General features: G+C 36.9%; 1 protein-coding gene across 7 annotated transcripts in view; it reads right to left on the reverse strand.

Annotated features, from left to right (window-relative positions):
* Nucleotides 1-13,820, reverse strand: part of NFIA (nuclear factor I A) — a 572,371-nt gene that overhangs the window by 169,718 nt on the left and 388,833 nt on the right. For all 7 annotated transcript variants that reach the window (XM_081087468.1, XM_081087471.1, XM_081087469.1 and 4 more), the window contains exon 3: nucleotides 8,171-8,236. In XM_081087468.1, coding sequence (XP_080943594.1) covers nucleotides 8,171-8,236 — 66 coding nt within the window. The remainder of the gene's footprint in view (nucleotides 1-8,170; nucleotides 8,237-13,820) is intronic.

Below are 13,820 nucleotides of genomic sequence, written 5' to 3' on the forward strand. Positions count from 1 at the left end.
ATAATACACAGACTTTAAAATGACAAATTCACACTCAAGTGTCAAATCAAACCCTATTATTTGTGGCAAGGAAAGCTCATACACTATTCCTGACCCAAACTAGCCTGCCTAATAGCTCACCATGCTGATTTATTATTTATTTATTTATTTATTAAATTCTTTATTGTTTAAAGTATTACATAAGTCTCCTTTTTCTCCCATTGACCTCTCCCCTACCATTCCCACCCCTAGCACATACCCTCACCCTCTTACCCCTCCCCCTGCCCCGGTCTGTGTCCATTGGTTATGCTCATTGCATGCATACAAGTCCTTTGCTTGATCTCTTACTCACTCACTCCCCACCTTCCCTCATAGGTTGGACAGTCTGTTTGATGCTTCTATAACTCTGGCTCTATTTTTGTTCATCAGTTTATGTTGTTCATTATATTCCACAAATGAGTGAGATCGTGTGATATTTCTCTTTCTCTGACTGGCTTATTTTTCTTAGCATAATCCTCTCCAGTTCCATCCATGCTGTTGCAAATCAAAACAACAGTGCAAATAAATACAACAATGCGGTACCATCTCACACTGGTCAGAATGGCTATCATCCACAAGTCAACAAACGACAAGTGTTGGAGATGCAGAGAAAAAGGAACCCTCTTGCACTGCTGGTGAAAATGCAGACTGGTGCAGCCACTGTGGAAAACAGTATGGCGTTTTCTCAAAAAATTAAAAATGGAACTTCCATTTGACCCAGTAATCCCACTTCTAGGAATATATCCCCCCAAAACAGAAACACCCATCAGAAAGCATATATGCACCCCTATGTTCATAGCAGCACAATTTACAATAGCTAAGATTTGGAAACAGCCTAAGTGCCCATCAGCAGATGAGTGGATCAGAAAACTGTGGTACAGCTACACAATGGAATACTATGCTGCGGTAAAAAAAGAAGGGCTTCTTACCATGCTGATTTTTAATTGAAGGAGAGGACTGTGAAAGTAACCATTGGAGTACATGGGAGTCCTTCTAAGGATGTTTCTGTCAAAGGGTCCCATCAGAGTTGGTCCAGGCTTAGATGACAGGGCAAGCAGAGTCATAGCAGGTGGAGCTGCAGTCCTACACCAGGTGCGCCTCCTACTGTACTGTGATTTGATGACAGCTCCTCATCTGATCTCTTTTCTGAGCCCAATTCAAATACTACATGAATTGTATTGCTTTGTATTTTTAGAATAGAGATCTATGGATAAATCTGCACAATCCCAAATAAATTATAAATAAACATGTAACAATGTTTTTCTATTTGCAATGTTACATCCAATGAACACTCAAATGGCTGTCACTCCTGGGACAAGAGTCATGAATACAAACAAATTTTAGGACCAGAAAGAAACCCCTTTTTTTCTTCTTTCCTCTGTAACTATTTGTGTGTGAGGGGTTAAAGGTGTGCGTGTGGATGTGTGTGTGTGTGTGTGGGGGGGGGAGGGATGCAAGGGAGGATGTCTGAAATAGACCACCCAGCCAGTCCATTTCAGAATTTGGAAATCAGGGGAGCAGAGTCTAAAACATTCCCAACTTTGGCTACTAGCCAACCACTTAAAGTCTATTCAGCTAGTTATCCTCTGTACGTAGATAATAAAATATCCATAATGTGTGAGGTAAAACTACTTCTTTAAAATGACTATGAACTCCCTCCCTATTTTTCAGTTGAAAAGGCTCCTTACCTACGGTGGGTCCTGTGCAAGCTCGGCACACTCTGCGCTGCGGGATGCAAGTGGGGGAAGTCCCCAGCCTCACCTGGTACCTCATCTTTCACAAGCAAGATCTAAGAATTTCCTTTGTCTGGAGGCATTCCTAAAGAGCCTCTCCAAACAACAACCGAGCACATCTGCTAACAATACTGAAGAAAGCACAATTCACCTGGTCTCAGGCTGACATTTTTAGATAAAACCAAACTCTAGTTCCCTAGTTTCTTAAGGAAGAGAGACTAGCTTCATTGCATTGCTAAAAATTCATCAGTCAGAATTTAATTTGACAGATCTGGAAACCAGAAAGCATTTAGGTTTTAATGTCTCCTTGAGATGGGACCTTCATATTTTTCAGTATTGATCCTTACTGTTATAGCTGCTATTTTGGTGGTCACGCTACTGTGTCTGCCCCTGCAGGGTTTTTTGAAAGAACACTGCAGAGAATAACTGTTGCTAGGTAATTGTAAAAGAAAGTCATGCAAATCATGAAATATTGATAAATTATATTTACAAGTCAATGGTGCTAGAATACTCCTGCTTTCTCAATAAGATGCAACTGTAAGGCTGCGTTGCCTGCAAAATTCCTAAAAATGATTTAACTAAAAAGACACATTAATCAAAACAGTTCCTATAACAAGCAGTCTACCCAGTCAGAGATAATTCTTAGAGTTTGGAATGATAAATTTTACTTTGCCTTTCCATTATATATTAATATTGCAATATAATATTACAATACACTACATATATGAGGAGGTAGTGAAAAAAGTTAAAGTGAAACAAGGCCTGCAATTTTTAAAGAGAATATTTTCAGATAAAAGAATGTTTATCCAAAAGAGACACAGAAATTTACAGTTCTTTTATCTAACCCCCAAATTACAATGTGAATCCTACATATAAATTTTAAATCAGGAAGTCAGAAGCCTGGAAGTTATTTCATAAATATTTAAATACTCAAAATAGTCACAGAAATGAGTCAAATGATAACTAAGGAGATACTAACTGTGGTTAAAGAAAAGTACAGTTCTTGTTCAGCTAGCAACATTTAGCTATGATACCCATTAAATAATGTAAGATGGGAATGACACAAGTGAAGATGGTGAACATGAAATCTAGATTCAACTAATACTCCAGGTGATTTTCAAATTGGCAGGTAGAGCTGGAAATTTTCAAAATCTGGGGCAAGCATCATGATTAATGGTCTTCCACTGATTGCAGAGGGTTTATGCCACCAACATATGTGCAACTACTGATTGAATGAGGAAACCTAAAAAAAATAACCTAAATACCAACTCTGATTTCCTGTTATAAACATCTTATTTTAAAAACCTCTTAGACTGGGTTATTAGTAGTAGGCTGTCCAGGTGATGACAGTTAGTAAATAGAAAACAAAACAAAACACGTGAACCCAGCTTTTCTTTCTCTGGCAAGGGAATCCCACATTTTCTTTATTTGTTTATTTTTGGTTAAGGCTGCTTTCACAGTGAGTCCCAGTGGGAAACATGCTTTCAGAGTGTCAATGTTGGAATATGCTATTCCCTCGGACACTGACTCAGTGTAGCCCTGCAGAAGCGTGCCTTGAATTAAGTAGGGACTATCGCATGAGCTGTTCCTTCATTAATGACTGACCTGATGCACCACAGACTGCAAGCTTTGGAGGACTGTTCACAGGCCCTGTAAATATCCAGCACAGACTTCAAATGTTCGGTCCCATAAATACTTTTAACAGCAGCCAAAGCACATCATGGAAATTCTCCAAGGTGGTTTGAGTAAGTGTTGCAAGTCAAAGTCCAACAAGACCTAAAACCTTCAGGAGCTCTTGAGAAGCCAGAAAGGGGGTTTCAGCAATAAGCAAAATGATTAAACAAATGATACCAGTCAGAGCTGAGGACTTTGTCAGGATTACATTCCCTATGGTACTGTAGCATAAGCTAACATGATGGTATTTCATATACAAGCAACCTTTGAATAACTTGGAGGTTAGGGATGCCAACACCTTGTGCAGCCAAAATTCCATATATAGCCCTGACCGGTTTGGCTCAGTGGATAGAGCATCGGCCTGTGGACTGAGGGGTCCCGGGTTTGATTCAGGTCAAGGGCATGTACCTTGGTTGTGGGCACATCCCCATTAGGGGGTGTGCAGGAGGCAGCTGATCAATGTTTCTCTCTCATCGATGTTTCTAATCCTCTATCCCTCTCCCTTCCTCTCTGTAAAAAATCAATAAAATATATTTTTTTTAAATTCCACATATAACTTTTAATTCCCCCAACACTTAGATGCCCCTCAGTATCAGAGGGGTATTGGTTTCAGGATCCCTGTGGATACCAAAGTCCACAAATGCTCACATCCCCAATATAAAATGGCATAGAACAATGCCTACAGGTGGCCCTCCACATCTGCACACTCTCAACCACTGATCAAAAACAATACAGGTACTTATTGGTGGGAAAATCCACATATAAGTGGGCTCAAGCACTTCCAACCTGTATTGCTCAAGGTCATCTGCATTTGATCACACCTGCTCATTGGGGTGGGGTGGAAGCTGAGGCACGACTTGATCTACTAAGTCCATTATTACCTAGTCCCTAACCTTGGCTCCCGAGCACTGTTAATCATTTCTGTCTATGTATGTCCATACGTCTGCATACAGCTTTCCCACACCCAAATTAGATTTTCATCTTCTCCAGGGTTTTATTGTACTTTTTTCCCTTTAAAACCTTTAATAAATCAACAGTGAGCACACACTCAAAAAAGATTTGAGGATAATGACAACATATTCCTCTATTAATTAACTTAATTCATTAAGTAAATAAGTATAAGGACCTACTAAGTTCAAGGCACAGAGCTATGTGTTATGCAAGATGTTTTGAAAAGGAATTTGTCATGAATCCTACCCTTAATCAGCTTGTAGTTTTTAATGAGCCACATTCTATTTGCTTTGAGCCGAGCAAAACCTCAGCTAAAATTGAAGACATCTAGGAGGAATCCCTTTTTTCCAGAACCACCTTTTCTTGAGTACTAATTCTGAAGTTTCTATCAACTCTGAATTGCCTTGGTAGTTCTCAACTCCTGGGAGATGAAGACAGAACAGAATGTGAGGACTAGAACTGAACAGTGAGATAGATATGGCACTGTGAGGATTATGGACAGACTTAAGGAGATTCATGGCTGACATTTCAGAACAGAGTAGGTACCTACTAGTACAGAAGTTGTCTCTAAGTCTTGGTTTATTCTCACACTATCAAGCTTTCAATCTCAGGCTCCCAGCTTTTGACCTCTTGAGTATGTGTATTCATTACACATACAGCAAGCTTTAACTGGATAGTAGCAATGGTTACCTTTGAGTCTTTACTATGAACCAGGCATTATGCTGTTTCATATGCATATTCTCATTTTAATACAGATGAGGGAGGCTCTTTTAGTATTCCTGTTTTACTGATAAGAAAACTGAGATTGGGGTCATAGCTTATTCAAAGTCATCCAGGCATTATTTCCTTTGAACTCAGATCTGTTTGATTCTGCAGGTAGAGTTTCAATTATTAGACCAATTTGGAATTGCGAAGATTCCGATATTTTATCTTTGCGCTTTGGATAATTCCTTAAAATTCCCATCTAATACTCTAATTGGACAAAGATTTGTTTTCTTTTACAGTTGAGTCTTAAGGGAGTACAAAAAAAGAAAGCAAAAATTCCACAGAGAGAAAAAAAAGAAAAAACCAGACTGGTTGGACAAGGAAGAAACAGCTGCATCCACTTTAGGTAAAGTTACATAGCCTAGTTTATGGTTTTGGATGAAACAGCATGTTACCATTTGTCTATTCATTCTCCGTGGTTTACTAGGAAAATACCATTCGTTTCCCATTACCTTTCTCCTCAAGAGCTAGGATAAAAGAAGATTATTTCCCCTTGCTTCTATACATAAAGAAGGAGTAATGAGTTCCCACTTTATTTGAAGACCAGAGTCTGTCACTTCTTTATCCACCAGGATTCCAAAACTTCTTAGAGTTTTGTTGACACATTTATGACAGTTCCCTCTTTAAAAACAAAAAATGAAACAAACAAACAAACAAAAACCTTTCACGAGCTCATATTTCTATAACCTGAGGTTATGGAAAACGAAAGAACACTCGATCAAAGCAGTCCCAGGAAGTTATCTAATGCATATAAATACCTAGTCCTGAAATCTTTAATTATTTTCCTTTGGGGATTATGTCTTTAGGGAAGAGATAAAATCATTTTCCTCCAATAACTTCATCTGAGATTGACAAAAGACAGATAAAGGAAACTGAATAGGCTGATGTTTCCCTGGTCTCAGCTTCAGTTCGAGTTGTCTCAGACAAAAGAACTTCTACTTCTTTTTCTTGAAATAAATAGAAATTGGAAACATGGGAATTTATAACTCTCTCCGAGATATTAATACTTTCTTTCTTTGAACTTATACAGTCCCCCAAAATGGTACCGTGAATCCTTGAAGGTAGCACTAAGTAATTTGGGGTTAAAATGAACTTGGCTAGTTAACACTGTGCCTTTGGCCGAAAAATCCAGGCTCAGTCCTGGTTGCTTTTTGGAATGGGAAGCACACAATATCGGTACTGCAGGCAGCTCCAGAAAAGCATGCCAGGCCTCTCATGCTCTCAATTTATATTTGCATGTGAACAGCTTGTCGGCCATTTTATGAAGACAGATGAATCGCAGGCCTGCAGGAGGGGCCATCCGACCTAAGTACATGAACCACATACCCCTACAGCCCATAACATTTTAAAAATGAAAAAAAAAAAGAAAAAAAAAGATCTCTGAACACAACTTCAGGCAGATTGTAGATAAACATAATATATGAAAAAAAAAACATTTAAGGCATCACCTATAAGTCAAGTAGGATATAAAGAATGAAACTAATCTATAAATCACTCTTATAAATATTAACAAAAATAAGATGTAGCTGTTTATGCCTCTATAAATAAGCTTCGGCAGTTTCTCTCTCTCTCTCTCTCTCTCTCTCTCTCTCTCTCTCTCTCTCTCTCTCATTCCTTCTCTCTCTCTCTCTTTAATGCCTGCTTTGAAAAGACAACTTTGACAGAAAATGCCACCGACATACCAGGAAGAGAAGATGAATCACCAGACAGTCCATATTTAATATTAGAGCCCAACAATGTTACAAAGAATTTCCCAGGCTTGGGAAATTAAACAAACCCTGAAAAACTAGCAATAGGAGATCTAATGTGGTAAGCTCAATCCTCCATCCTACAATAATTCAGTTTACCTATCTATTCCAACAGATTAGATGGAAATTCAAAATGAAAACATGTATAGAACAACAAAAGGAAGAGAGACTCAAGGAATGAGCTCATTCTGCAAAGATGGAATAAAAATTGTTGGATTATACTGACTAGAAAATAATGAGTTATACTAAACAACAGCCAACAATTTTTAAAGCATAAACTATGTGAATATGTACATATGATCTTACTTAATTCTTCAACAGGTAGGTAATATTATTACCATACTATTTAAAAGAAGAAGAAGAAATCTGTACCCTGAGAGTTAAATAACCTATTCAGTATTACAAAGGTAAGGGACAGAAGAGGTAGAACTTTAATGTAGGTCTGACACCTCAACCTGAGTTTTAACCACAACACCATATTCCCCTCACAGGCCCCTTAATGTCAAGTACTCCCATTAGAGCCTTCAGTTCAATGACCAAGGTGAGCATTTGGGAACTCTATGAGATGATATCTGTGAAAGTACATAATATAATGTTTATCATATGATAAGTACTTCTAGTTCACTTATTGGTTTTTATTGAAACTGATGATTTTACTCAATTGAAAATTCGAACCTATTATAATCTTTTCCATACTTGGAGTACATACCTTAAATTCTGTACTTTATTGGACGCTATTGTATTTGTATACAAAGGATTTATTCAAATTTCTGTACAAGAGAGTTTATATAGTTATGCAATTGAGGAATTTAATACTGTCATGTACCCTTATTTTTTTTTAGTCAATTTAAAGCGAAAACCCTTCAAAGACAGAGATCATTTTCTTAAAGCCATGAGCAAAGTGTTGAACTCTTAAAAGGCCTCAAAAATACTTGTCAATGATCTTAAATTACTACTGAAGAAGATCGCAGGGCATAGGACACTTTTAAAGGAATGAAAATGAAATGAAACAGTCTTGATTCCTCACTTATGCTGTAAAAGATTCTAATTTGATAAGTCAACTCCACCTGTCTAGTCATCAACTTCCTTAGGAACTAAGGTGCCATGTGTACCTAATAGTGTGTGGGGGTGGAGGGGGGGGGCGGGGGCGCTGCAAGAGTTGTCCAGAGTACTCCTTGAGTCCTCCCATTGTTCCTACTGTGGGCCACCCATAGGGCAGACTCTGAAATCCTTGTACTTGATTAGCTGCTGGCTACTGTAGACTCTCAAAGCTAAACTTACCATTTTCTGGCTGGTCCTTAATGTCAGCATCACTTGGCTGGCTGGGACTTTCAGATTGACTTGAATCTGAAAAACATAAAAATACAGCCAACAATTATAGTGTCTGTGAGGGAAAGTGGATCAGAGGTGCCAGACTTTCTCAAAAGGTTCAGCATATAAACCAGGAGTGAAAATGTTACAGAAATAACATGATGAACAAAAAAAGAAAAGAAATGAAGGGGGAATGGGGAGCAGCCACAGCAGCCTGTGCCCTTAGAGAGGACCTCGGTTTTGTTTACACCTCCAGTGTGTTTGGCTTGTGCCAGATCATAACTTGAAACTCTTCAGAAAGACCATTCTCTTACAGTCAGACCATTTCCAAACTGCTCTTCTCCATGATATATACACTAGAGTCTGATCAAGACTTCATCCTTCATTACACACATCTGAAGCTTGATTCAGAACATAATAAAGTGTCAAAACATGTTTTGAAGCTGGTATATAAAAGCAGCCCAAATAACAGTAACAAGTTCTGTTGATATTTAGCTCTGTATTACAGCAACAGACTATGCAGACTAACACCATTAAATACCAGTGTCCTAATATTCTAGCACATTTCCTTGAACTAACAGGATAAATCAGTGGCGTCTTTCTGAAAGGTACATTTCCCACACTTTAGGAGTATTATTTTTCTCTTGTACTGATGCATTTGGGTGATCCTAACAGGGCTGTTTAGTAAAGACAGGTTCTTGCACACCCTTTACTGAATTCCTTTTTTTAAAAAAAAAACACACACACACAATCATTTCAAACTAAAAAAAATTAATTCAAGTAATTTAACTTATAAATGGGATCATGTAAAATAAAAGGATTTAAAAATGAGGTTAAAATTAAGTTAGATCAAAAGAATTTCAGAGAATTGAAGAACTAGCTAGGTGGGGAAAAATTAGGCAAAATATGTCAAGGGGAAAATTTTTTGATGTAAAACATTTTCTGAGACTTAAAATGGTATAAAACATTACCTAAAAATAAAAGTATTTTTCTAGAAAAATGTATATTATCTGTGAAAAGCCTGAATCCAAACTTTACCTTGACTTTATAGGATTAGACTTAACTGTCTGAAATTTGACCATCTTTCAGCAAGAAGTTCAATGCAAGATCAAAAGATCATGACCCATAACTGAATAAACTGGAAATATTGCCTCTATTTCAACAGAGTTAGGGCAGTACCATTCTCTTTCTTAGAGATAGTGTAAAAAGAAGTATCAGGACTAGTGACTCTGGGTTGAAAACTGCTAATTTATAACTTAGAAAGTCTTCCTGCTTTTAAGCAAATGAAGATTTTAATTATAGGAACACACTATAAAGAAAATGTCTATCTAAAATTTTTCAGATGATTTTAACCTGGTGACCATAGCAAAAATTCTATGTTGATTCAATGGTTCAATTAACAAAAGATGTGGAATGTGAATTTTTATTTAAATCTGGCAAAGTGATATCTTTTATCATCTTATAATAATCGCCTTTGTGAAGAAAAATGTAAAAAGTATTATAGGTCAAGAAACTTTAGAGAAATCCTTTAGAATGAACCATGAAATGAAATACAAAGCCTGCACTAAAAATTGAAAGTGAAAATTAATGTTGAACCATATTTAAATTTTAACTTCATAAATGAATATTATTTTTATAGCAAACAATTTAAAAATATGGTATGGCTGCCTTCATTCTTTTCTAAGAAAAAAATCCTATAATTTTGCCATTAAAAATTAAAAATGAGATACTCTGAAAAGACAGTCAACATATTTTAGAAGGAAGGAATACCTTTATTATTTTTGTCCTGGAAAATTTTAAGGCATTAATATCCAAAATAAAAATTAAAGAAAATATATAATTTTGTTTTAGGAAAAGTTAGAATCCTTCCTGATCATATCCCAAAATAGAAACATAAAATCTTGCCAAATAGAACATTTCCTTTGGAGTAATACTAGCAAACCTCACTTTCTATATGCTAGCTCAGACAATGTTCTTCTAGGTGTAATATCTTCATAATTAATCAGTTCTTCGTGAACAAATGAAAAAAAAAAACATTGTCTATCTCAATTAATTTCAACATACAATAGCCAATTAATTTCCTGACATTTATCCATTAATATGAAGGCAAAAAGGGTAACGAAAGACCCAATTTTTAAAAATAATCTCAAGTGGACTTTTCTTTTTTTACTTTGCTTTACATTTTATTTGCCACTGTATCTTCAGAGAAATACAACATGATTACAGAAAACATGAACAGCAACAAAAGATAAGTTCAAAGAAAGTTTAAAATTCCAAGCCATGGAAAAAGAAGCAAACAGATAGCGAAGGACTGAGCAGCAGGAGACTGCTGAGAGTTGGTCTGAAAGGGGCGGCAGTGCTCCTGTGAAAGCTCAGATACAAACACTGGAGAAGGCACTTTGCCAAACTGGGAACGGAATTTAATTTCTCCAGTTTTATTCAAAAGCTGGAGATGCTGTTATCCACAGAGGACTGCATAGTAAAATACGCCATCCTGGAATAAAATGTAAATGATTTTAAAACTTCAATAATTATTCCCTACCATGGACCGTTTAAAACCATTCCTCTCTGAACCGAGGAACAGAATTACCGAGTCCCGGTGCTATTCTGGGCTATTCTATGCGGAGCACACACGGACACTTTCTCTGCTGTTGCAAAAGGTCACCAACGCTGTTATGGAGCCAACCAGATGACCAGAATTACAAATTAATTCCGACCCATACATAATTAATACAAATGAAAGATCTCTTTCTTGAGCATTTGCATTAAAACACTATCATGAAGGTTAACAATTAATTTACTCTTCTCTTTTTTACACTTGGTAGCGGCCTATCAGCAGCCAAGGTAACATTATGCCTGACTTTTTTGGACAATTATCCCGTGATTCGTTGATTCCTTCCACCTGAAATAATTAGAGGCCCACCCCAAAACAACCCTGACTGCATAGAATTGGATTCCATATCTTAGATGTTACCTTTGGCAATGACTTTCTCTGGTCACCTGGTTGAAAACTAGGTGATTTGTATATGAAGAGAATATTATTTAAAGTATGTTTAAATGATGGAGTTGGAAATGCAATTGTGAGGAAGTACATTAGGGTTATCAATTTTTTTCCCATCTAGGGATTTGCTTTTTGTTAAAGAAACCTTAGACTTCAACGTAACCTTGAAAAGCAATATTTCTTTTGGTTTTTAAAAAATTTATGAGCAGAAATTTAAACCTAAAATAGACTGGGTTTGCATATAGGAGGCTGGGTTGGGACCTCTTAATTGAACTGGTGGCCATCTATCTATGCATTTTATGGCGCCTACAGCTATATTGCTGAAGTACTCAGACAAATATATTTCACTATCAACATAATCACTGGGGAAAGGAATAAAATAAATCCCAATGCCTACATATTAGTCTCTGCTTCCATAAGCTTGTGCGATGCAAAAACAGAAGCTTCGCACTGCATTTGCTACTTAAGCACATATGCATTCCCCCAACTCTCCTCAGCATGAAATCTCAGAGAATACCCCTTTGGGGAAAGAGAAGAATGACAAAAACATGTCAAGATGCTAAAACTGATTAGACAAGGAAATACAGGCTCCATTTCCATGTGTTTTATGTTCTTTAGGAATGAAGCAAAGAGGGAATGTTGCTAAACCTTGACCTAGAATTAAACTTCCTTCTCTCCAGTACTTCAATGTGTATGAATCTCTTATGGTGTGACATATGTTAAGTTGTACTTAGGTACTAAGGTGATTTTAAATGATCTCCTATGAAGATTTGAGCTCTGTAAGAAAACTCTTGTTTTATCCTCAGTACCTTAAGGGTACCTGGACCAGCCAAGGATTCAATGACTGCTGAACTAAGGAGATAAATTTTCACTTGTTCAGCTTTCTAACACTGAACCATGGCCAGTGACTGAAAAATATACTAAGTTCACAACCTAAAACCGAAAAGGGGACTGGGACTTCTAAAATGATAAAGGAGGGAGAAAATGCCTTTATTTCTGCTAGATGTTCCCCCTTTTGTGGGGTCTGGCAGGGGTGAGAGAGGCACATCCCTCTGGTTCGGGTGGGGTGTGGGGGACCTTGCACAGTATTTAGATGATCACCTCCTATGATCCCCTGGCCGACACAACCATATGAGGCTTCTCAGAACAGCCAGAGCTCAGGATGGTGTGTGATACATTAGGAGGTCCCTGGAACTATGTATAGACTTAAATGATGGACAACAGAGGAATATTTCACGCATTCAAAAAATACAAAGAGAAACCTGCCATATCCTGACACCCAAAGAGCACCTCAGGATGCTACTGACTATTGTGTGAATAGCTGATAAAGGAAGAACAGGCACGCTGTGGTGAAGAAGCCTTCCTACCCTAAAACCAGGGTAATTCCTGTTCAGTCAACATGCTATCAGCACAAAGTCTACAGACCATAAAAGTACAAATTCTCGTTCCACTAACAAAATAACTTAGCATAAGTTTCAACCTCCCTACAAGTATAATGATTTGGCTAAAGATGAAATTTGAAAATCCTTCGTTAGAATTTTGTGTCCAGTTTTAAATCTCCCAGATGAAAAGGCAGTATAAAGAAACCAGGAGGTACCCAGAAACAAAAATGAGTTAGTCAAGTGGAAGAAATAAAGTGAAAATGCCACAGAAAAGAGCTGGAGTTGTTTATAGTGTGAGAAAGAAAAGGCAAAGACAGGAATGAATACTTTCCTGCAAATAAATTAAGATTTAAGAGCATTCCTGGGGTAAAAGAAAATCAGAAGTAAGGGTGATTATACTCTGAATATAACGAACAGTTACTCTCTAGAATTGTAGCCTTTAGAGATGTTCAGCATTTAGGTAAGCTTTTGATTTTTATGTTTAGGGAAATGATCCCTCTGCAGAAGAGTCAGGTCAGAGACTACTGATACTCATTTTTCCACATTCACAATGTTACGGTGGGAAAATAATTATATTTCTGATTGGTAGTGTAAGGTTTAGAATTACTCTATTTTGATCATCCAGTATCATAGCCTGTTTATTACAGTAAGGAAATTTAGATAATCAAATGGCTATGAAGGTGACGTCACGTTCGCTCATTAGTCTCATAGCTACAGTTATCAAAGAAGTATTATAGTACTTTTTTGAAATATTTAGGAATATTGTCTATTTTTTCCAGTATCACCATGACCTTAAAGACTGGGGTGTGAGGAAATATTTGAAAAAAATCTTTGAGAATGTAGAATGTCAGTGTAAAGGTACACATATGTATAAATAATGTGTAGCTTATGTGTAAACACTGATGAATACAATGGCATCAGCTAAATACAACATTATCCATCATGGTCATGACAAAGAACTAACAGAAATATGTAATACCATCCTTAAATCTGGACCACGAAAATTATTCAATTATTATTAGCATTTCCAGAGAATAGATAAAATAACCAAACTGAAATTTTATGTCAATTAATGTATATAACTGTAGCCCACTTAATGAAAAACATAAAATACCCTATGTTTTAAAACAGGTAAACTGTAAGGTGAGTCATACCATGAAAGTTTTCTTAGCTTTTAAGTGGAAACACTCCCCTATTCTTTAAATGGCAAGTCTTATCTGTATTGTATTTAAAATAC

Source organism: Myotis nattereri, assembly GCF_964212035.1.
Source record: "Myotis nattereri genome assembly, chromosome: 3".
Classification (NCBI taxonomy): Eukaryota; Metazoa; Chordata; class Mammalia; order Chiroptera; family Vespertilionidae; genus Myotis; species Myotis nattereri.